The 25,254-nt window shown below is 39.3% G+C and overlaps 1 protein-coding gene across 3 annotated transcripts; it reads right to left on the bottom strand.

Moving 5' to 3' along the window:
- Positions 1-1,364: 1,364 nt before the first annotated feature.
- On the bottom strand, positions 1,365-23,809 carry LOC143746812 (uncharacterized). 3 transcript variants are annotated; one of them, XM_077238976.1, is made up of 4 exons: positions 23,759-23,809; positions 22,934-23,066; positions 5,448-6,615; positions 1,365-4,701 (listed from the first exon to the last, which is right to left on the bottom strand). In XM_077238976.1, the coding sequence occupies exons 2-4, from the start codon at positions 23,016-23,018 to the stop codon at positions 4,602-4,604; spliced, it is 1,353 nt and encodes a 450-aa protein (XP_077095091.1). In that variant the 5' UTR covers positions 23,019-23,066; positions 23,759-23,809; the 3' UTR covers positions 1,365-4,601. The 3 variants fall into 3 exon arrangements, with proteins under 3 accessions (XP_077095091.1, XP_077095082.1, XP_077095072.1); XM_077238967.1 differs by having other exon boundaries at positions 1,365-6,615; XM_077238957.1 differs by having other exon boundaries at positions 1,365-6,615; positions 23,693-23,808.
- Positions 23,810-25,254: the final 1,445 nt, after the last annotated feature.

Raw genomic sequence — 25,254 nt, 5'->3', positions numbered from 1 at the left:
GCAAAAATGACGTCATTGCGGTATTCGGTGTTTCACAGACGAGCGCGTCGAGTATAAACGCCTCGTCTGTTTGGGGAGGTGCGCGAGCAGTCTGCGGAGACTCGCGCTGCAGAGCCAGGCGAAAGTGTAAACGAGGCTTGACGGTCAGGTTGCGGTCGCGTCTGACCCCAGATCATGTCATCAATGATGCAATGCAATGATCTTTCTCAACAAAAATCAGTAGACTGGTGTAGAAGTTGTATGTGAGTGACTAGTTATTTTTTATGAGGCTTTGTTAAGTAGCCTAGCCTAATTGATTGTTACTGTAGGTAGGCTAATCTCTCACCCTCTTTCTCGACTCCGTTCTCGGATAGTTTTGAGTTACATTTTGACAAAACCTGTCAGATCTAAGAATTATTATGTTTTTGGTTAAGTTATTGTTTAACATGATTTTTTTTTATTATTTATTATTTTGGAACAAACGAGGGTCTCTGTTTAAGAACGCCAACTCGCAGCTGCAGGTTCCGTTACTTTCGAGCACCGCCGCGCATATATCTTCAAGTTTAGCCTAACCGAACGTCCAGTTTTACTGCCACAGGTTGATCATCTTGTAATAAAGATCTAATCGAGGAAAAACACACTGTATGTTTGTATTTTCATTGCATTTTTTAATTTATAAAAAGTTAAATAAATAATGAATTTGAATATAAAAATATTAATGATTAATCGATAGTCGATCGTTAATTCTCCCGACGATCGACTAAGAAAATTTAATCGAATGCCCATCTACTGCACAGCACATTCACATACCAATTAAAGAACCCCAGTGCACGTCACAGACCACAGCACACAATGAAGAAACACCACCACCATCTACAGAGGATTGGAATGGTTGCCCCGGTCAATGAGGCCTGCAGCTCCTAGACGAAAAATAAAAAATAACTCAACACACACACACACACACACACACACACACACACACACACACACACACACACACACACACACACACACACACACACACTAATGCAACATACTTTAACTCAAAGGAAAAGTATGTTGTGAATGAATGAAACAAAACCCAAAGTTTACAAAACAATGTTTCACAATATTAAACAAAATAAATCAATAAAGACGAAAGCGATAAACTCAAGACTCAAATTAAACAAAGAAAAGCTAAATCAAGTATCAATGAGGAATCAATGAACTTCGATCTCACCGGTGTGAGTAGAACGGTCAGTGCATCACGTGATCAACTGCTAAATTCAAACTGTGCTTTTGCGCATTGGCTGGCACTGAGCCAGAGACAGACGTACTCAGCATCACTCACACTCAGGTCAACTCATACACTTGGCTTGTCATATATAATCCACAACTATTCAGGGTTTTCAACCACATAATGTTTATTTTAGGTTTCAGACATTTTAAAAAAACTAAAACTAAAAAAAAACAATACATTTAGAGTTTGAAAAAAACACACTGATGTCTATGGAAGCATCAATAATAATCCTATCCATTATAATCAGGCAGCGCCCATCACGCCTAGGCCTATAGCTTAACTAACGCGATCATTATACACGTGATTGTAATGCTATAGCTAACAAATTCAAATATTTTGAATAAAAAAGTATTAAATAAAACAGTAATGCATATTCTTATTATAACTAAAACTACCTGTTTTTTGAGCTGTGCATAGCTGTAGCTGAATAGTTAGGCCTACTACTACTGTATTTTAATATTGGTCATTATGGTGGTACTTGGAGAGCCAAATATTTTCTGAGGTGGTACTTGGTGTAAAAAGTTTGAGAACACATAACTAATATCTAACTCAAACACATGCGCACACACACACACATGAGTTGCAGAAAGAAAGGAAGTGAGAAAATAATGAGTTTTAAGAGTGAGATGATGAAATCCTAAATTTCAAGAGTGAGATGATGAAAATATATGCACTTATAAGACATGACCTGAACAAACCATCAATCATTAATTTAACCCTTCTATTGTTTCTTATGCGGGTTATTCGATTTTATATCAAAGCACGAGTTCACCTAAGAGTCTGGAGGCTACTTGTGGTTGTCTTTGCATTCGTTTGGGGATTCCGTTTGTTGACGTGAAAGGGGGTTTCCTGGGTTCTGGTTGGCGGTCTCATCATGTCTGGATAGTTGTCTTGGGCGGCCAATCACGTGGTGTGTTGGCGAATGGATGAAAATTCTCTGAAGTTGGAAGCGGGCTTTGCAGTCAAATCCTTGACCAAAACTTTACAGCAAAACATAACTTAGAACTGAGACTCTCAACGGAAAAGAAAAGAAACAAAGACAAAGAGAAGTGAGACGAGAGTAGTTAGATGGCTTGAAAGAAGCTGTTTAACCCATGTTCTTCTGATCTTTATCTGCAGTCTTTTGTCTGCTCGTCTACATGGTTACTCAATCATCTTCTAATCATTGTCCAATGCTTTTTTCGTGTCCTAAGATTTTAAATTCAAATGTTTGTCCAGCCTCCTGGATGAGTTCTGACGAATTAGACACTGTCTTTAGTTGAGAGATTGCTGTTTCTTCCCCTCTCATCGTAAACCATGCGTTATCTGTGGTATCTTAGCTTCCCACTCTGAGCAGAGTACAGGGAGTAAAGTTTAGTCATGATTTCTTATAAAAATGATACAATATATTTTACACAGATTTCAATCCAGCCATCTTCAGAATTATATGATCATACTGATAGGAAACAAGAAAGACTTTCAATCAACCACTATTTATAATAGTTATAACAATTGCATGACTTGCATATGTGATCTAAGCATAATAGTCAGATATAGGTTATAGGCATGATAGAATTATTTAGTTTAACAATGTTTGATTATAAGTCCATCTAGCATTTGGAATGATCTGGTGCATTCTGATCATATAAAAGCATTTCTCTGAGTTTCTCTGTGGATTTCAATCCTGAGGTAAGAGAGGTCATGCAAAGGTTTCAAGAAGGAGGTCTGTTTTTGATCTTTTGTCTTTTGTCATCACAACCTCTGCCGTTATCTTGGTCGAGTTCAAGCTATGCCATCTCCGAACCAATGCGCATTTTAAAAACTGCCTAATGTTGACACGTTCTTCCTTTAGCTAGGCTCATCTTGACAAGCTTGTATGGCCATAAAGTACTTAGCTAGTGGCTTTCTCTAGTTTGCTCAGACTGGCTGGAGCCCACTTCATTTATGGTCCTTGATTGTTGATTTGGGGTCTGGACTGTAGAGTTGAGGTTTTTGTGTGGGGTGGTAATGGCGCAGTGGATAAGACACATGCCTCTGGTGTGAGAGACCCGGGTTCGAATCCACTGTGAGACACCAATGTGTCCCTGAGCAAGACACTTAACCCCTAGTTGCTCCAGAGGCGTGCGACCTCTGAAATAGAGCAATTGTAAGTCGCTTTGGATAAAAGCGTCAGCTAAATCAATAAATGTAAATGTAAATATGTTTGAACTAATCATCTGGACGATTCATTTGTGTTTGATTCATTCTCAAATCCTACAAGAGACCAGATGCTGACTGTGTGTCTGTGCTGGGGTGATAAAGCGTCCGTGATGAAGGGATAAAGGGGAATAGGTGAGCTTGATTAGAACTTTGGTAAGTGTGAGTGACGTATAGCTGGGATCGTCAGGAGAGTGTAATCCTGACAATAGTGTTTTTTGGACCCACAATGGGATACAGTGAAGTTGAATCAGATGAAGAACAATGCCCAGCTGGGCCTGGAGAGGGTTCAGCCATTTGGTGTTGTGAAGGTATTCTAGCTTTCATTGGTCCGTGATCACTAGGACCTCCAGCCAGTGGCGCCACACTTCTGGTACCAGTTTGATAGCAAGGAGCTCACAGTCACCTATGTCATAGTTCTGCTAAGGTTTATGAAGTAGGCGCATGGATGGTGCGTGGACAGATTCCTCTGCTGCTGAGACAACACTGCTCCAATACCTGAGGTGGCGACATCCACTTCCACCACAAACGGGAGGTAGGGGTTGGCATGAATGATGATAGGTATGTTGGTGGATTGCAGTGGCTTCCTGCTACATTTTTCATTCTAGATGGAGAGGCGGCCGCATCCCGTCCCCAAGGTTCGAGCAAATATTGCGTTTTTTATCTCTTTGCTCTCTGGACGCATTTTGCAATGGGCAAATACTATCTCAAAGTAGTCCCCATCATGCAATTAGCAGTGAGTCAGGATCAGTGGTGAGGCAGCTGCAGCTCTAACAAACTTCCAGATGTCACCAGATGAGCCCCAACATTAGCCATATTCAAGTCCAGATTGAAAACACTACCAATTAATTCTGTCACTAAAAATGAAGCAAATAATTCAGTGTAATATTCTTATTTCATTCAGTTTTTGTAATTTTATGTATAATCATTCAGTTACGTTGTGCCATTTCACAGCAATTTCAACACGTGAACCGCTTCTCTCCTGTGCAAGTACTTCTTGTGAAAAACTCTTGCCACACAGTTTACAGATGAAAGGCTTCTCTCCAACGTGAAGTCTCATGTTGCAATTAAATGTTACTTTACGTGTGAAACTCTTTCCACACTGATCACATATGAACGTTTTTTCCCAATAAACAGTTTCTCTACAGTGTGAATGATAATGTGATTTCTAAGATTTACAACTGTTGTAAAGCTTTTCTCCAGTGTGAATTCTCATGTGGGAATTAAGGGTGTTTTTGTGTGCAAAACTCTGTCCACATTGAGAGCAAATACACTCACCTAAAGGATTATTAGGTACTAATACTAATGCATACTAATACTGTGTTTGACCCCCTTTCGCCTTCAGAACTGCCTTAATTCTACGTGGCATTGATTCAACAAGGTGCTGAAAGCATTCATTAGAAATGCTGGCCCATATTGATAGGATAGCATCTTGGAGTTGATGGAGATTTGTGGGATGCACATCCAGGGCACGAAGCTCCTGTTCCACCACATCCCAAAGATGCTCTATTGGGTTGAGATCTGGTGACTGTGGGGGCCATTTTAGTACAGTGAACTCATTGTCATGTTCAAGAAACCAATTTGAAATGATTCGAGCTTTGTGACATGGTGCATTATCCTGCTGGAAGAAGCCATCAGAGGATGGGTAAATGGTGGCCATAAAGGGATGGACATGGTCAGAAACAAGGCTCAGGTAGGCTGTGGCATTTAAACGATGCCCAATTTTCACTAAGGGGCCTATAGTGTGTCAAGAAAACATCCCCCAGACCATTACACCACCACCACCAGCCTGCACAGTGGTAACAAGGCATGATGGTTCAACAACCATGCCACGCTCAAAATTGCTTAAATCGACTTTCTTTCCCATTCTGATATTCAGTTTGGAGTTCAGGAGATAGTCTTGAACAGGACCACACCCCTAAATGCATTGAAGCAACTGCCATGTGATTGGTTGATTAGATAATTGCATTAATGAGAAATTGAACACGTGTTCCTAATAATCCTTTAGGTTAGTGTATAAGGCTTTTCTCCAGTGTGAACTCTCATGTGGGCTTTAAGGCGTTGTTTTCGAGTGAAACTCTTTCCACACTGTTGGCAGGTGAAACGACTGTCTCCAGTGTGAACTAACATGTGGACATTAAGGTTTTGTATTTGAGTAAAACTCTTTCCACACTGTTGGCATGTGAAAGGCTTCTCTCCAGTGTGAACTCTCATGTGGACTTCAAGGTTTCGTATTCGAGAGAAACTCTTTCCACACTGTTGGCATGTGAAAGGCTTCTCTCCAGTGTGAACTCTCATGTGGACTTTAAGGCTTTGTATTTGAGTAAAACTCTTTCCACACTGTTGGCATGTGAAAGGCTTCTCTCCAGTGTGAACTACCATGTGGACTTTAAGGTTTTGTTTTTTAGTGAAACTCTTTCCACACTGTTGGCATGTGAAAGGCTTCTCTCCATTGTGAACTCTCATGTGGACATTAAAGCTGTGATTTTGAGTGAAACTCTTTCCACACTGTTGGCAGGTAAAACAGCTCTCTCCAGTGTGAACTCTCATGTGAACTTTAAGGCTTTGCATTAGAGTAAAACTCTTTCCACACTGTTGGCATGTGAAAGGACTCTCTCCAGTGTGAACTACCATGTGGACTTTAAGATTTTGCTTTTTAGTGAAACTCTTTCCACACTTTTGGCATGTGAAAGGACTCTCTCCAGTGTGATCTCTCATGTGGACATCAAGGTTTTGTTTTTGAGTGAAACTCTTCCCACACTGTTGGCAGGTGAAACGGCCCCCTCCAGTGTGAATTCTCATGTGGACGTTAAGGTTTTGTTTTTGAGTGAAACTCTTTCCACACTGTTGGCAGGTAAAAGGCTTCTCTCCAGTGTGAATTTTCATGTGAACTTTAAGGTTTTGTATTTGAGTAAAACTCTTTCCACACTGCTGGCATGTAAAAGGCTTCTCTCCAGTGTGAACTCTCATGTGGACTTCCAGGTTTCGTTTTACACTGATTTTTTTTCCACATTGACGGCAAGTGAAATAACTGTTAGGTTTGGTCTTTTGAGCTCTTTTTCGTGAGCGAGTCTTTTCCATCTTTGTTGATTTATCTCCAGTCATGAAATCATGTTTCTCATACTGATCTTTCTCTTCCATTCCATTCGATTCTTGACTCTCCTCTTTCAGCAGCATCAGGTCTAAAACGAAAACAGAAAAATACAAGTTGAAACCAATTTAATGGCACAAAACAGCAGACATAAAAACCAACTCAAGGCATCAAAGCCTACTGAAATAAGTCTACTGAAAGAGGATTTGTCTGCAATCTTTCAGGACTTTCAAGCACTTTTTCCAGCACAAATTTTTAGTTTAAGGACACCATAAAATACATGTTACTATACTATACAAAAAAAATGCAGACTAAGGACAGAAAATAAACTCAGAAAGTTATTGTATTATATATTATAATATATACCTCATGCCCTCGTGTCACTATATTGTGCATAGTGCAATATAGCAATATAGGCTGCATGGTTGACCGCTGTCATTATCATGTCATTGGCAAATAAGATAACTACACATCTAGTGCACATTTTGTTTGCCTCTCTAATCAAACACTCCGGATTCAACTCAGTAGTAGAGTCTTCTGAAGTGGGTGTACTATATCGACGAGGACTCGAAAGGTAAATGTGTTTACGATAGGGCTGGGCGATATGGCCAAAAAAAATTATAACGATAATTGTTTTATATCAGTCGATATCGATAATTATCACGATAAATGTCAAATTTTTATTTCTTTAATTGTATTTAATTTACTGTTTATTTGACAGGGACAGCGCACAATTTAAACAATTGCACCAGAGTTAGCTAACAGCTAATTTGCATCTGTTGTCCCTGGGCAGGTCGACTAAACAAAAACAGAAGACACAAAGCAAGCACTAAACAACAAATACACTACATAAATTTACAAAATACATATTATCCATCAGTTCAAAATTGATAAAAACGATTTGATGTATACACCAAATACAGAATACAGAAAATACAATGCAATCATTAATGGTGACACTTAGCCAAATTTTGAGGCTGGCTTTAAATACGGCAAAACTTCCTGAGTTTCTAATGTTTGTGGGTAATGAATTACACTTCCCCTCTACTTTAACAGAGAAGGCGGATTGACCAAAGGTTGTCTTTCTAAAATGCGGTACCAAATCACCCCTAGTTGATGCTCTAGTTCTACTGGCACTGCCAGAGAATACTATGCATCCTCTAAGAGGAGGGGTTGCAAGATCATGAATAACTTTAAACATGAGACATGCATCCGAATAAAATAAGAAATTATCAAAATTGAGAAGATTATATTTTTTCAAGATGTTACAATGATGATAATCCTTAGGTTTTTTGTCTAGTACCTTTAAAATTTGTTTGTAAAGTGAATACATAGGCTTTAGCGTAGTCACTCCTGCCTGTGACCAGGTTGTTATACAGTAAGACAAATGGGGAAAAATCATTGTATGTACAAAAAGTTTTGCAGCAGACAGTGACAAATGATGTCCGATACTCTTAAAATTGTTTAGATTAAATTTAACAGTCTTAATGACCTTACTAACTTGTTTTTTGAAGGGTCAAATTGTTGTCAATTATGATGCCTAAATAGTTAACATGTGTCACAGATGTAATGACTTCACCGTTAATTAAAATATCAGGACTAACTGAATAAATAATCCTCGCTGTAAAATACATGCAAACTGTTTTACTTAGATTAAGGGTCAAGCATGAATTTGCCAGCCAATCCGACACCTTACTCATCGAAGCTGTCAGTTTGGCTGCAGCCTGTTCTTTAGATCTTGCATGGGTAAAAATCACAGTGTCGTCAGCATACATTTGGATGTTAACATCTGGACATGCTTGAGGGAGGTCATTTATATGTATACAGAATAAAAGAGGTCCTAGAATAGACCCTTGAGGGACCCCTGAAATACAGTTTACAAATGAGGAACACTTATCACCCACTCTTGTACATTGTTTTCTGTTATTTAAATAGGATTCCATCCAGGTCATGGTATTAACAGATCAATTAAATTTAGAAAGTTTCGTTAGTAAAACATTGTGATTAACGGTATCAAATGCCTTCTTAAAATCTAAAAACACAGCTCCGACGACACCGCCTTTATCAAGTTGACTTTTGATTTGTTCCACAAAAAAACTATTTGCTGTTTCTGTCGAGTGATGCTTTCGGAAGCCAAACTGCATCGGGTGCAAAGTAAATTCACCTTCATTTAGATGAGAGACTAGCTGATCACAAACAACCTTTTCTGTAATTTTAGAAACTATTGGAAGTATACTAATGGGCCTATAATTTGATGCAAGTGTTCCATCACCTGTTTTTAAAATTGGGGTCACTATTGCAGCCTTCCAGGATGAGGGAAAATCTGAGTTTGTTATTGACAAATTTATCAAATGAGTTAAAGTCTTGCAAAATTCTTAAACAAATATAAATTAATACTATGTATCAAAATCAAAAACATCCTTAGACTTGGACCCTTTCAAACAATCAAGTGTTTTCATTACTGTATATTCTGAGACATTTTTTGATGCACGACTTTGAGCCGAATCTGGCCAAGCATATGCGTCTCATCACACCGGCACCCAGTTTGTGCGTCTAATTGTTGCTTAAATTTACAAAATGAGCCTACAATAGCAGACATAAGCCCTTTTAATTATGGTCCATGTTTTATAAAAACTGTTCTCGAAACTTAATGAAAATATTTAGTGAAATTAGAAAATATGTAAGTTATCGTTAATTTAGTTGTATAGGCTATGTTCTCAAAATGTATTTATTTTGTTCTAATGTAACAAGTAATAATCTCAAGGTTTACTGCTTTACACGATTCTTTTGTAGTGTGGTTTTGGTGATGTGTACTAAAATAAACATTCACATTCACCTGGATCGCTAAAGGGCAATTACTCAGTCGCCTCCTGTCGTTTCAAAGAAAAGTACAACGGCGAGCGGATCAAGTATAGGCCAAACGCCTCGTCCGTTTGAGGAGGTGCGCGCGCAGGTAGCGGAGGCTCACGCTGCGGAGCCAGGCGAAAGTATGAACAAGGCTTAAGTCCCAATACTGTAAAGCTCGACGTACATTCACATCACGTTAACGCAGCGGTAGAGTTACTCTCACATGACACTGCACTTATTCGCAATCACAAAAGTTCATTATTTGCTCACTTTAAAGCTTTGCCGGGTAACATTTCATTGGCGTCCTGTTCTGACATGATGGACTTTTTCTGAGCGTGTACGCACTTTCAAACAATGACTTTATCTTTCGTGTCTGATTTTTGTTGGGTCAGACCCATCTGCTAGCGAAGGGTAGCCAAGACTGAGGGGGCTTACACACTAGCACTTTTGGTGCGCACCCGGGTTCGAATGACGTCAGAGTTCGGTTCGTTTGGATGATGTGAACGCTGTCTTCCGAACTCGGGTCCGTACTCGGGTCCGCTTAAAAAGGTGGTCTGGGTTACGGTTCATGTGAACTCCAGTACGGTTCGCTGCTGATATGAACGCAATCGAACCAAACCGCGGAAGTGAACCGGTATTGATGACGTATAATGTATAATGTGTTTGACAGGACAGTCGTCAGTGCGCGCGTGTGTGTGTATACACTTACCTTAACGAAAAGCGGGATTGACGCACTGTAAGCAGAGAGATGATTAATGATTGCCTCCGCAAAAATTGTCTTCGGCTGACAGCCAGCTGTCTTTGGAACGATTTTAGTACTTTTGCGGCAGACAGATGCAAGTGTGTCTCTGTACGTTTTCTTTGAAAACAAAACCAAAGGTTAAAAAAAAAGAAGAACAAATGTGAAGCGAGCAATTCTATCCATTTTGACGCCTTTTCATTCATTGCGGCACCGGTTACCAAGCAACACAATTATGCGCCAGCTGCAGCTTGATGACGCAAGCGTACCACGGTTCGGATACAAATAATAATGTGAACACAGTCCATCGGGGGCAGGGGGAGGCGGGAGCAATCGAACTAGGGTTCGGAACAGGCAATCAAACCAAGTGTGAAAGCGCCCTGTGAGAGCTAAATGGAGCTACATGGAAAAATATTATGCACCAAACCAGCCACTTTGAAATGTTGCTGTTTTCATGAATACAAAAGTTGGGTGACCCTCCCCCTAGACTAAAAAAAGTTAAATGACCCTCCCCTCAACAAAGACTAAAAAGATATGACCCTCCCCTATTTTCCTCCGGTGGTCCATTCCATAAATACCGAACGGTCCCCTAATAGAAAAATTAATTTCTTAGTTTCTGCATACAATGCAATATTGTTTCAAGTCCTGGAACAGCTTTGTGTTGCCTGACTTTGATGGCACGTATCTTCAGCACAGTTTGCAGTGCAGGCGGCAATATTAATATTACATGTTTTGTCTCGAAACGCATATTTGACAGTGAGTTGACAGTAGTATTAGCTTGAGTTAGGATGCAGATTTACAGTTAAATTTATGTTCATTAACAAAACAGTAACATCTGTTAAAAAAATGTAACAATCTCAATTTTATTTGGTAAGATGTAATATTCTAACTTTGAGTTTTATTCAAATTAACCATTGGTCATCCAGTATCATGCATTTAGATCATAATAACCACAGATAAAACCAGGCATAGCCTATAGCACCTCACTATCAAGGCAAAATGTAACTTTATGGTTTCTATGGTATTTTTTATGAAATACAGTAGCCTAAATACTGTAATTATATTCCATTAGTCTTTAATACATTGTCTACATTAATAATATAATACAATTCAATATGTATATCCCACATTTCATGGTGAAGTTAATATTACTAGGCTTACTAGGCACAGTTTCTCCTGTTTGTCAGCGCTGTTTCATCTGCCTTTAAACCGGTTTAAATCACTGAGACATTTGTGTTCTTCACTGAATTCAAGCGCTTCTCACTGGATCTCGTGACCGAGACGATTAGAGTAACGCATCTGCTCTAGTGAGCTCGCGCTGCTGCCATTTGGACTTTGAGCCGAGCGGATAAATGGTCCGTGTTGCGCGCGGTTCAAATGAGTTTTGTTCCACTTTTGGAGCATAAACATTATCAAACATTTATCGAACTCTTAATATCGTTTTATCGAGAAAAATTTATATCGCGATGATTATCAATATCGTTTTATCGCCCAGCCCTAGTTTACGAAAATGCATGAACATTGTGGCAGCAAACTCTCCCGGATGGGTGCAATGGGACTCAGTAGCCTGTTTTTTACATGCACTGCAGGCTGGTGGTTAAAGTAATGGCGCTTTTCCATTGCCAGTATAAGCTCAACTCGACTCGAATCGGCTCGCTTTTCGTTTTCCATTACAGATAGTACCTCCAAAATAGTACCTGGTCGTCATAGCGACTACAGGAACTACGCGACACACACCCACTACCCACACACACACAGGAGAAAGGACAATGGAGGAAATCGAGTGTATGCTGTTTTTTAACCTCGGGATGTGGCTATTTCTCACAGCAAGAAGACAAACGTTGTTTCAGGAGAGCAAAACGAAACACTGCTGAAAAAAATAGCTCCGTCTGGTCTGGCGCGTGCAATGATGACGCAGTGAATCTCTCTGACCAATCAGCAGTCTGCAGTTTTTTCACTTCACATTTTAGTATCGCCTCAGCCCGCTTAGAACCTTGCCGGAGGTGATACGAAAAAAAGTTCCCTGAAAGCAGGTACAGGTACAACTTTTACACAGTGGAAAACCAAACAAAGGCGAGTCGATTCGAGCTGGTACTGTGTAGTGTAACAACGCAGTGTTGTAATGTAACGGAGTACAAATACTTCGTTACTGTACTTAAGTAGAAATTTCACGTATCTGTACTTTACTTCGCTATTTAAATTTTTGTCAACTTTCACTTTTACTCCACTACATTTCCTAGATAAAATTTATACTTTTACTCCGATATATTTCCAATAAGCATCTTCTTTACTCGTTACAACAAAATAAAATCAGAAGAAATGGGTGCGGCTGCAATAAAGGAGGTTTGGCGGATCACTGCTCCTAGATTGCATTGCGCACGCTCTATTTCAGCGTAATGCTTGTTTGTTGCCAAAGGAGGAGGAAGCACAACTGAAACCGCCATGGAAGAACCTACTGGAGGACCGGGGGGAAACTCCTTTTCCTCGATTTACTGAAGCCTATATGTAAAACGCATTTGCAGCTGCACAGCTAGCACATTCAGCGTCTGGCTCATAGACATATGTCTATGGTCTGGCTCGCTCATCGGCTGTGCTGCGGCAACTGCACATCCAATGGCGCGGGCGCTTCTGACGTGCGACCAATGAGCTAGCCCTATGTCATTACACGTCAGAGCCCATAAAGGGGGCGTGGCCTTAGCCTATAATATTTCCCTGAATTCGCCATTATAGCAGGTTTAACGACTGAAGCGACAACTCGCCAGGTTACTATAGTGCGGCCGGCTACGCAATACTCGTTCCCTCTCTCGGGGAACTAAGGTTACGATAGTAACCGAGTAGTTCCCTTTCGAACGGCCACAATAAAGTTCACAATCAAAGTTCTAACCGCTTGCTTTAAAAGAAAAAACTTTTTACTTTTACTTCAAATACTTAAGTACATTAAATATCAGAAAATTACTTTTGATACTTAAGTACAGTATATATCAGATACTTTAAGACTTTTACTTAAGTAATATTCTAAAAGGTAACTTTCACTTCTACCAAAGTCTTTTTCTAGGACGATACTTGTACTTTTACTCAGGTATTGCTTTCTAGTACTTTATACAACACTAAAGCGCCAATAGTTATAATGCGTTTGTGCATCAGGCACTTCAACCAAAGCATCCCTACATGCAAGGCACTGGAGGCAAAACAAGAACAAATGAAATTTCCGAAACTCCAGCTCAATCAATCATGCAAAACAAGATGAAACTCAAGCCTGGTGCACACCGGGACGATTATAGCACGCGTTTAACACCTCGTGAATAAACTAGGGATGCACCGATACCACTTTTTTCAGAATCGATCCGATATCAAAAGTTCTGAGTATCGACCGATACCGATGCCGATCCGATTTTTTTTTTAAAATTAAGTAGAATTTATATAACTCTCTGTGTGTGGAACTGATAATCACTCTTTTGTGTGTTAAACACAATCTACTTAATACAGACAACTTCATTATAAAGAAAAACAAATCCAAATAATATATGATCATAATGTATGACTAAAATGCTTTTATAAACTAGATTAGTGGATAATTCAGCAGTAAAATTTAGTCTAGAAGAATCATAAGTCAACAATAATTGTATAAAATCTGAACATTTAGTGAAAAAAACAAATAAGAGACAATAAGTGTAACACTAACTCTGGTAAAACGTTACACATTGCTCTTTGTATTGTAAAATACATTCATGAAAAACAAGATAACAAAAATCAAAAAGATAAATTATTTTATATATAGCTATAGGCTACTATACAATTGAGACATGTTTTACATGTATAGCACACCTGTTTAATGAGGCAGCAACATTAATAGAAAGAAAGAACAAGAAAGGCCATTAATAATCTTTCATTGCGTCACTGTATTATGATATGAAATGCTGTAATACAGTGCGGCACAAAGCGCTTATGCGCATCCCGAGCGCAGAATGATGCGCTTGAAGCACCACGGAGTCACAGCGCGTCGAATCCGCATTGAAAAGTTCAAAGCACAAACGAAAGACATATTGACACGTAGTGTATTATACAGTATCTATCTATGCAATAGTTTATTGAGCCTTTTATTTTAACAGTTTTAAATTTTAGTTACCATGCGCGGGAAGAACAATTATAGTGGACTCTACTCTAGTGTTGTGATCTAACAGACACCAGGAAGAAACATGATTAAGTTAACGTTACAGCAATAAAGTCCAACAAGATAAAGTTGTTTTATGCGAAACCATAGACCTTTATCTACAGATCAAGTATAATAATAGTAACATTGAATCATCTTGGAGAGGGTTTCATCATGTTGACTGTCGTAACCGAAAGCGAAGCTGAATACTGAATGAAGAATGACTGACTGCCGTAGCGGAGGGAAAAGTTTACGTGATCTTGAATTTAATGACTTAAATGTTAATTTCTATCTCACATTATACTATAATGGCTTCAGAACACTTGTAATATAGTGCACGAAAACTTTATGGTGCTTTATAATGTTTTTGGTGCTTTTGTGGAGCTTAACAATAACAGAATAGTAGGCTATACGCACAATATCGGATTTGGATTGGCCTCGTCTGATCGATACCCGATCCGGCAAAAATGGCAGTATCGGAGCCGATACCGATGCCGAGTATCGGATCGGTGCAACCCTAGAATAAACAAAGGGGGCCAATGTGAGGACCTACTCACGTCGTGCGAAACGGCAGGTGTAAAAACTTAATTCTTTAACAACCAATCAGATTGGCGCTTTTGTTCACATGCCTGGAGCTGCTGAAGGCACTCAAGCATAAAATCGTCTTGCTAAGCACACATTGATAGAGGACAAAGAAGAGGACGTAAGTAGACGAAGAAGAAGATGCAACGATTTGGATAAATATAACAAATAATCGTGTCTGATTTGTCTCAGTCGTTACAGTTCTATAGTCCTACAGGTATGCTTGGGTTGCGGAAAGACTTAAACACACAAAACAAAAATGACAACAATACAATTAACTATGATTATAAAAAAAAATCCTGTGCTCGCTTTTTCCAGGCACAGTGAGATGAAAAAATCTAAACTTTTCAGAATGCCGCAAGCGCACCGCAGGTTATGTGACAAGAACCAACCAATCAGCTTCCCCCCTTTCCATAACAATATTGAAAGCTTAGTCAACATGTTGTGGAGAGCGCAGTCAATGGTTGCACAGCAATAAGACGCCACTGGAGCGCAAGCGCTTTGGAAAGAAGGAGACAGCGACACCGCTGTGCCTTCCATGCGTTTTTAGACGCGATATGTGAACGGCCCCTTAATCCATAGCGTTTAATAGGGAGTTGGCCCACCCTTTGCAGCTATAATAACTTCAACTCTTCTGGGAAGGCTTTCCACAAGGTTTATGAGTGCATTTATGGGAATTTTTGACCATTCTTCTAGAAGCACATTTGTGAGGTCAGGCACTGATGTTGGATGAGAAGACCTGGCTCACAGTCTCCACTCTAATTCATTCCCAAAGGTTTTCTATCGGCTTGAGGTAAGGACTCTGTGCAAGAAGGGCTGCACAATTAATAAAATTTCTAATCGCAATTACGATTACGGATGCCAGGATTACGTAATCGTTCAAAGCCGCGATTACAAAAGAAAATCCACTCTGCGTATGTGTGTTTAGAGCATAATTATGTTATGAGAGGCGAATCACGACTACTTCAGAAAACCCAGCACAATATGACATACCAGGCAGTGACGTAAGTGTACGCTGAAATAAAAAGACTTTAACCTCAGAAAAACGGACTTTACTGTCCTGTCAGCCGTTACTGTGCTCGTAGCGCGCACTCTTCAATTGCACGCGCAAATGTGACGGCGAGCGCTGTGTATCGCTTCACTGTATAAAGTGCAAAAGAAACTACGAGCAACGTCGTTACAATGTAAATTAGTAAGTCACGAAATAAAAGTAAAATACCAATAAATCACGTGTTAGCTGAGAAGGATTTGCAAGCAGGTATGATTTTCATTCTATTCAACAGTAGTTGTTTCATTAACAGTTCTTGTTAGTATTGTGTATTCACCATGGTAACTGTCCTTTCCATAACCCCAAAATGCCACTTTATTTTCACTTTGTGTTGTTTTTTATATTTTTAAATGACTGTGGTGGCTCACATCAACATTGTATTAACAAAAACTAGTTTGGGACTGCTATTTAATTGCGTTAGCATAGTCCTAATGTTTATCTATTAGTAGTCTTTACTATTAGTCATTCCTACAATTGATGTGTTTGTTAAGTAAAGGGGACAGTACTGTGTGTGTTAACAATTTTTGTGTAAACATATTATAATACACCTATATATACTCAATGTAAATTGTGATAATCGTAATTAATAAATCGCAATTACAATTTCAAGCGAATAATCGCAAATTATGATTTTTGTGATAATCGTGCAGCTCTATGTGCAAGCCAGTCAAGTTCCTCCACACCAAACTCGCTCATCAATGTCTTTATGGACCTTGCTTTGTGTACTGGTGCGCAGTCATGTTGGAACAGAAACCTCCCCACAAAGTTGAGAACATGAAATTGTCAAAAATATCTTGGCATGCTGAAGCATTAGGAGGTCCTTTCACTGGAACTAAGGAGCCAAACTCAACCCCGGAAAAACAACCCCACACCATAATCCCCCCTCCACCAAACTTTACACTTGGCACAAGGCAAGTACCGTTCTCCTGGCAACAGCCAAACCCAGACTCATCCATCGGATTGCCAGACAGATAAGCGTGATTCGTCACTCCACAGAAAACGTCTCCACTGCTCTAGAGTCCAGTAGCGGCATGCTTTACACCACTGCATCACACACTTTACACCACTGCATCACATGCTTTGCATTGCACTTGGTGATGTGAAGCTTTGATGCAGCTGCTCGGCCATGGAAACCCATTCCATGAAGCTCTACGCACTGTTCTTTAGCTAATCTGAAGGCCAATATATAATTGTATATATGAATAATGGTAACTTTTTCAGTTCAGTTTGTGGCACGTTAATCAATCAGGAGCCTGCTTGCTGCTGTCACGTGGTGAAGTAAATATTTTATCACATAAAAACTTGATTTAAATATATGAGATTTGTATTGAATGCTATTTATTCCATATCTAATCTAGATTATATGAAACATTATTATTCTAATGTAAAGACAACCAACATACTTCAGTGCAAGAACATACACGTGCTGGTCAAATTATTAGAATATCATCATTGATTTATTTCAGTAATTCCATTCAAAAAGTGAAATTTGGATATTATATTAATTCATTAAACACATACTGATATATTTCAAATGTTCATTCCTTTTAATTTTGATGATTATAACTGACAACTAATGAAAACCCCAAAATCAGTATCTCAGAAAATTAGAATATTGTGAAAAGGTTCAATTTTGAACGCACCTGGTGCCACACTCTAATCAGCTAATTAACTCAAAACACCTGCAAAGGCCTTTAAATGGTCTCTCAGTCTAGTTCTGTAGGCTACATAATCATGGGGAAGACTGCTGACTTGACAGCTGTCCAAAATACGACCATTGACATCTTGCACAAGGAAGGCAAGACACAAAAGGTCATTGCTAAAGAGGCTGGCTGTTCACAGACTTCTGTGTCCAAGCACATTAATAGAGAGGCGAAGGGAAGGAAAATATGTGGTAGAAAAATAGTGTACCACACTTTTGGTGTACATAACCTCACCCTAGAGAAGATTGTGAAACAAAACCCAATAAAAAATGTGGGGTAGATTCACAAAGAGTGGACTGCAGCTGGAGTCAGTGTCTCAAGAACCACCACACACAGACTTATGCAACACATGGGTTTCAGGTGTCGCATTCCTTGTGTCAAGCCTCTCTTGAACAAGACACAGCGTCAGAAGCGTCTCACCTGGGCTAAAGACAAAAAGGACTGGACTGCTGCTGAGTGGTCCAAAGTTATGTTCTCTGATGAAAGTAAATTTTGCATTTCCTTTGGAAATCAAGGTCCCAAAGTCTGGAGGAAGAGAAGAGAGGCACAGAATCCACGTAGCTTGAAGTCCAGTGTAAAGTTTCCACAGTCAGTGATGGTTCGGGGTGCCATGTCATCTGCTGGTGTTGGTCCACTGTTTTCTGAGGATCAAGGTCAACGCAGCCGTCTACCAGGAAGTTTTAGAGCACTTCATGCTTCCTGCTGCTGACCAACTTTATGGAGATGCAGATTTAATTTTCCAACACGACTTGGCACCTGCAAACAGTGCCAAAGCTACCAGTACCTGGTTTAAGAACCAAGGTATCCCTGTTCTTAATTGGCCAGCAAACTCGCCTGATCTTAACCCTATAGAAAATCTATGGGGTATTGTGAAGAGGAAGATGCGATGCGCCAGACCCAACAATGCAGAAGAGTTGAAGGCCACTATCAGAGCAACCTGGGCTCTCATAACACCTGAACAGTGCCACAGACTGAACGACTCCATGCCACGCCGCATTGCTGCAGGCAAAAGGAGCCCCAACTAAGTATTGAGTGCTGTACATGCTCATATTTTTCATGTTCATACTTTTCAGTTGGCCAACATTTTTAAAAATCCTTTTTTTGAACTGGTCTTAAGTAATATTCTAATTTTCGGAGTTACTGAATTTGGGATTTTCATTAGTTGTCAGTTTTAATCATCACAATTAAATGAAATAAACATTTGAAATTAATCAGTCTGTGTGTAATGAATGAATGTAATATCCAAGTTTCACTTTTTGAATGGAATTACTGAAATAAATCAACTTTTTGATGATATTCTAATTATATGACTAGCACCTGTAGTTCATGTCTGGACAGTGTTGTGTGAGAAAAAAAATATTCACAGGACAGGTTAATCACTTTTGTAGGCTGGGTACATTTATCATCAAAACAAAAATAAATGACAGATTAGGTGGGTGAGGGAGAGGCTGATCCTCGCTCAGATGCGGGACAACAGGTCATCAACCTGGGCGCGGGACAGGCGGAAGTAACGCTGAAAGCGGCCGTCATCCAGGCGCAGCTCCTGGAGCAAATGGTGAAACTCGCCAAACTGGGAATGCCTCCGGAGGGTCTGGTGGACCCCAGTACGGCGATGATGACCCCAACACCGCTGTTCTGCAATCCAGAGCAAATACAGAGCGGTAACTCTCGATGAATGCTCGATCAACATCAGCCATCTTGCAAACAGACAACCGCCTAGCACTCGCCCCTCCCACAAGAAGCGGATTTCGCCTAAGACGTGCGTACATTTTTTGCTTTTTACGGGCGTCAATTTCGCTTTGGACACGCAAATGGATTCAAAATGTTCAAGCGTCCAACTAGACGCGATATACGCGCCTTTGACGCTCTATTTGCGTTTGGTGTGAACGCAGCATGAGAGCCAAGATGGCCGCCGGCACGCCCCCTGAGACCTCAGACAAGATGGCCGCTGCCAGGCCGCCTGTTCCTGATTCTGAGCCTGTTCCTGGATCTGAACCTGTGACTGCGCCTGTGTCTTCGGACAAGATGGCTGCCTCTACACCTGTGTTTTTGGACAAGATGGCTGCCTCTACACCTGTGTCTACATCTGTGTCTTCGGACAAGATAGTCGACTCCACGCCTGTGTTTTCGGATAAGATGGCTGCCTCTACCCTGAAGCGTCGGACCCGTCATGGTCCCCTGAACCGTCGGCGCCTGCTCGGCCTGCTCCACCCTGGACCCCTGCTCAGCCTGCTCCACCTCAGTCTCCAGGCCCTCTTCCGCTCCACGGGCCTGGCCCTTCATTTCCGCCCCTGGGTCCACCTCCGCTCAGTATATGGACTTTACCCTTTTATTGAACATCTCGTCCTTTACTGTGGGCTTTGCAGATGAGGAGCCTCACAAGCCCACAGTATCCCGTCAGCCTGAGCTTCTTAACGTTAACGTCTGCCGTGCCAGAGACTGTTCACGTCACGCTTGCCCAGCCAGAGGCTGTTCACGTCATGCCTGTGTCTTCTGACAAGATGGCCGCTGCGTCTGAGTCAGCTCTGGAAGATGCAGCGCTGATAGTAGTGGCCAAAGCTATTTTGTGTGTGTGGGCAGCACACACATCGGCTTCAGCCCACAAGCTTTGAAATTATTTTGTTTAGGGTTTAAAATAATGTGGATGTCAATACATCAAAATAATAATTGTAACTACTCTCATGATTTGGCAAATATAAATCTTTTTTCACCAACAAACTTGATTGTTTTAAGTGTATTATTGTAATAATGCCCACCTATCATTAAATGTTAAAATTATCATTAATATTACTGTTTTTGGTTTCAGTTTTAGATTTAGTGAAAGGTACTTGATGGGGCTGTGGTCAGTGTTGTGCCTGAACGTGTTCATTGATCGATAGTTCATGAAATAGTTCATATTTTGGGCGAGCGTGAACTGAAAGTACTGTTTTACTGCCTGATGAACGTTACTGTGAACTCGGTCATTCTGGTGTCAGTGAACGACAGCACTCTCAGTTTAACTTCGTTCAATAGGGTGCCAGATTTCTATAGAGCCTTCCAGGCGAAAACCTGGCTAAAACACACCGTAAACAGGCCTTAATATGTAGCAGATAAAACACCCAATCTGGCAACACCAGCCACCAGTGTCGCAACGCCGCATGCGTAATCAAAACAAAAAGCAGAAAGGAGGCGTCGAATGATCATTTAAAGAGGATGGGAAAAATCTTACATTTCTGTGCAAACTTTGATAAAATAATTGCTGTCTGTGGTTCTATATGGGCTGTGGCAATAATTTTTAAAAATAATATCTCGCAGCAACATATGGAAAAAAAGAACTATGAACTAGTTCAAAATTTTAAAGTATGAACTATGAACTGAACTAGTTCATTTTAAATTTTGTGAACTGAACTTTGAACTAGTTAATGTAGAAAGTGAACTTTCCCAACACTGGCTGTGGTGATAGTTGAAGGGACACTTCATTCAGAAACTAATGTCCTCTCATCATTTATTCACTCATACCATGCCAATGTATACGATTTCCTTTGTTCAAGATAACACATAAATGTATAATCAATATAATTCATAGGCTAATGCAAGTGTACAGGTCCTCTAAAGTTCATGCGGAAATACTTTATTTCCATTTGTCTGGTCATGTGATCTCAACAAACATGTCTGTCCACATGAGAAGACCCGCCGCTCAATGTCAAATAAAACCGCTTTAATTTGGACACTCATATGACATTCTTCAGAAATTTTATTTCTGTAGATCTTTTAAAGGGGTGGTAAAACACATTTTTTCAAAGGCTTAATTGTGTTTGTGGGGTGCACTGTAACATGTGTTCATGCTTCGTTTTTAAAAAGTTGCAATATTTTTCATATATTTTACCTTTATTCTTCACTGCTCTGCCCCTCCTTGTAAAAACGGTCTGATGGTTTCCGGGTTCTATGAAGCCAGTCTCTCAAAAATACGCAATGGGCTCAGATTGGTTAGCTGGCCCAGTGTGTTGTGGTTCGCTAACCGTCTAGTGCACGTTTTCCGGAAACGTCATGCCCCTTAACTTTACCAGTAGTTTGTGCTTTGGTGTATTATAAACAATGTCGTCCATAAAACCAATCAGACCCAGAGAATGTTAGTGAAGATGATCGAGCAGAACCTGTTCAAGAACGGCTGTTAAACGACGTTTCAGAAAGGTTTGTTTTTTGTTGTTGTCGCATTACTTTTTAGATACGCTGTTATTTAATTGTACTAATTATTATAGTATTACAAAAAATAAGCTTTATAAACAAGAATTTCATATAATCGTTCTAACAAATTATACTAGTCCTAAAAGGGATTTTTTTAAGTAAAGACTGCGAATCTATAGTGATCGTTACTGACTGTATGCCACCGTTACTTTTGTATTTTTAGAACGATTGTAGCCAAATATCTGTCGCCAGAACCATTAACCCAAAACGAACACTAAACATTGGCTTTACTACAGTAGCCAAATCAAACACAGAACCATGTTTAGCATGCCTGCGGATATCTACAAACATATAACATTACATAAAAGCTCTAATCAAAGAATAATTTACACTAATTCGAAGTTCGCTGTTGAGATTAAAAAAAAGTTTGTAACGTTAGGTGTTTATCGGATAACGTTAAGTATGAAAACAAACTGGTTTGAAGAGCCAAACAGCATTGTCATTTGTTTACTTCCTTGCTACAACGTACAATTAACAATATGAACTATTACAGGAAAACACATCGACGAAAAATAAATCATACAGATTGTGGACCGTAAACAACAGCTTCTGTTCTTAAGAATTGGAACTGCTCCATCTTTCAGGACAAGCCGCTGTGTGAATCCTGCATTGAACTCGCGAAGATTGTGGAAGCTTTCCTCCGTGTGCAGCACAGAGAGCGAGATTTGGGTGATAATTAACCATTGATCCCTAACTCCCCCGACCCTAGGAAGGCTGAACAAAGTCGACCTGCAATCCGGATAAAAATAACAGCGTTTCGACGGCATTGCGGCAACAACACTCCAGCCTACTCTACCACAACAACTCTTCTCCAAAGCAATATAAAATGGCCTCGCCCTTATTTAGTATTCTCGGAGGAGGGGTTTATGTAAATATTGGGGTTAGTGATGTCAGCAACCCTGGAAGGAAGAATGTCGTGTAGTCCCTACTGGCCGTTTGCTGTGGTCCTTAGAAATTGATTTCTTTAAAAGCAAATATCTCCCTTTGCTATGAACTTTGAGCGCTGTAACTTTGCAGATGTTATTTATGCTCAAACAGCAATATTACACACTAACTAAAGTTAGAAAGTGAAATCGTGTTTTACCGACCCTTTAAATATGGGCGAATGAAACTAACCTGTTTGTTCCTCAGTATCTTCATGTTTCACGCCGAACACTTCTTCAATCTTTATGTCTTCACTCTCCTCTTTAATAAACGCCATCTTTATAATAGTGTGAAGTGGATCTCAGATGTTTCTCCAGAAGTTTTCCTGTGTTTTTGAAAAATTGTTGAAGATGAGAATAATTAACAGAAACAAAAATAAATCCACAGCAAATCTCTTGAGTGCGTCTCAATCAGCTCTAGTTCAGTAGTTCAGCGCACTGGTGAGGGAGTCAGTCAGAGTGAGAGTTAATGGACTTAAATCAACTGATCAGACAAAAATCACTCAAAACAAGCACAACAATATAATAAATTACAGACACTTCATATTTAATAATTTGTGGATTTAACAGATTACGTTGTCATAAAAACATTTAAGATTTGTTCATGAACTTTGTCATTGTTAATCATCATATTTGTTTTCGTTGTATTTTTTACTCTGTTTTGAGCGGCAGGATTCGTCAGCGCGCGGTGATTCAAGCACTTCGAATCAGTGAGTCATTTGGCAAAGAATTAGATTCAATTGAATCGGAGTTTCGAAAAGCTTCGTTTCTCCATCACCACTTTTCCAAAACCCGAATTCGTGTTTACGAGAAACTGATACAAGATATAGTGCGCGAATTAGGACGCACCTTTTCTGTAACTCGCATTCAAATACGCTTTACTCAGAAAACACATAATTGTTACATTAAGCATATAACAAAAAGATATGTTCAATAGTACATGGTCACATACCTCTTGTAAAAACGATCAAATTGACGTATATCGATTTAAACTCTTCAAATGCGTACAACCACAAACCTTTCTTCAGTCTAATCATAACAGTTGCAGGAGCACGGCGCAGCTTTATGATGTCATATATTCAGACCAAAATAAAAGTCTTGTTCAATCTGCTGTCCAATATCCAGAGACCATATATATATATATATATATATATATATATATATATATATATATATATATATATATATATATATAAAAATATAGATGTCATGGGAATTCATGGTGAAATATATATGTTACATGTTGTCCAATTATGTGATGAAAAAGATTAAGAATTACTAATTGTTAAAAAGACTGAATGCGTTCTTAAAGCACAGTTCATATGTGTCAGGATTGAAGTGCATACACATCTTCCACAAGAATAAGTAGAAGATAAAAAAATAAATTAAATAAAGAAAAATAAAAATGTTAATGTTAATGCTAAAAAGTATTGATAAAAAAAATTATCCTGCATATCACCTTGTCGTTGTGGTTCCCTGTGTTCGTCTTTTCTGGGGTTTTATAATAAACATCTTCTGATTACAGCATTATTATCTTTGTCTGTGACAGATGTCCATCCTGTTAAGCATTTACAATGATTTCATAAACTCAGTAATAAATAAAGTGTCTATGAAAATGTATTGAAGTGTCAATACTATGAAAAAAAAGAAAAGATTTTCTTTAAAAAGAGTAAGTAGAATTCATACATATTTGAGTGGTATTTTGCCTTAATAAAGGTGAAGGATATTTATGATAAAGGTTATTATGCTTCGTTTTGTCTTTTATTTAGACAGAATCTCACATATTAGTTGTGCTACATATTCTTTTGCTTTTTTTTTATTATGTCATCATCAACTGTCAAAGTTCAATTCCAATATTCAAGAACGCATATACAGAGGACACATGAAAGTGCCCGGATGTTCCAGCTAACAAAAAAAAGTCCCCTGAACGTCTTCGTGTAATTCTTTAAACGTTCGCAGGACGTCCCGAGGGACCTTCGCGGGACGTTTAGAAAACTTTCGGGGACCTTTACGGAACGTTCACTAGAAGTCCTTTTAACATCTTAACACCTTTTTATAGTGTAGCATTATTCTGATTCAACACAAAATTGAACAACCAAGGAACAAACACACAACAAGGAATATCAGGAAACGAAAATACTTTTATTTTCCTAAACAAAAAAAGTGTGTGTGTGTGTTTGCGTGTCCAGTTGCCAAGTTTCCAGCTGAAACGCGTTACTCCTCCACATCTGATTCCACCCGTAAGCTTGGAACCTAAAACAAAGTAACAAAATTTAAACCTTTAGGTTTTATTTTAAATACAGCTATTTTTATATAATTTAAATATTTTTAAATGGGCTACAGGGGATCATTGTGCCCTAGGCTATACAGTGTACTTGACAGTGTAATTATATATTTAAGTAATATTAATTAACTACATGTACTTACTATAGAGTTAGGGTTGGATTAGGGTTTGGTTGAGGGTTATTTGCATGTAATTATGCATAATTAACTGTTAATACTATTGTAAGTAGG

The sequence above is a fragment of the Siphateles boraxobius genome, unplaced genomic scaffold, assembly GCF_051911475.1.
Source record: "Siphateles boraxobius isolate OS27281-9 unplaced genomic scaffold, OSU_SipBor_1 100, whole genome shotgun sequence".
NCBI lineage: Eukaryota > Metazoa > Chordata > Actinopteri > Cypriniformes > Leuciscidae > Siphateles > Siphateles boraxobius.
This window is presented reverse-complemented; position numbering and strand designations above follow the sequence as displayed.

Bases quoted from the DNA above. Each gene is read 5' to 3' on its own strand.
- LOC143746812 (XM_077238976.1), bottom strand. From the start codon at position 23,018: ATGGCGTTTATTAAAGAGGAGAGTGAAGACATAAAGATTGAAGAAGTG. The intron at 6,616-22,933 runs GTTAGTTTCATT...TTTTCGTTTTAG, and splicing joins AGATACTGAGGAACAAACAG to ACCTGATGCTGCTGAAAGAG. The intron at 4,702-5,447 runs ACTAACCTAAAG...AGGTGAGTGTAT, and splicing joins ACTGGAGAAAAGCCTTATAC to TTGCTCTCAATGTGGACAGA.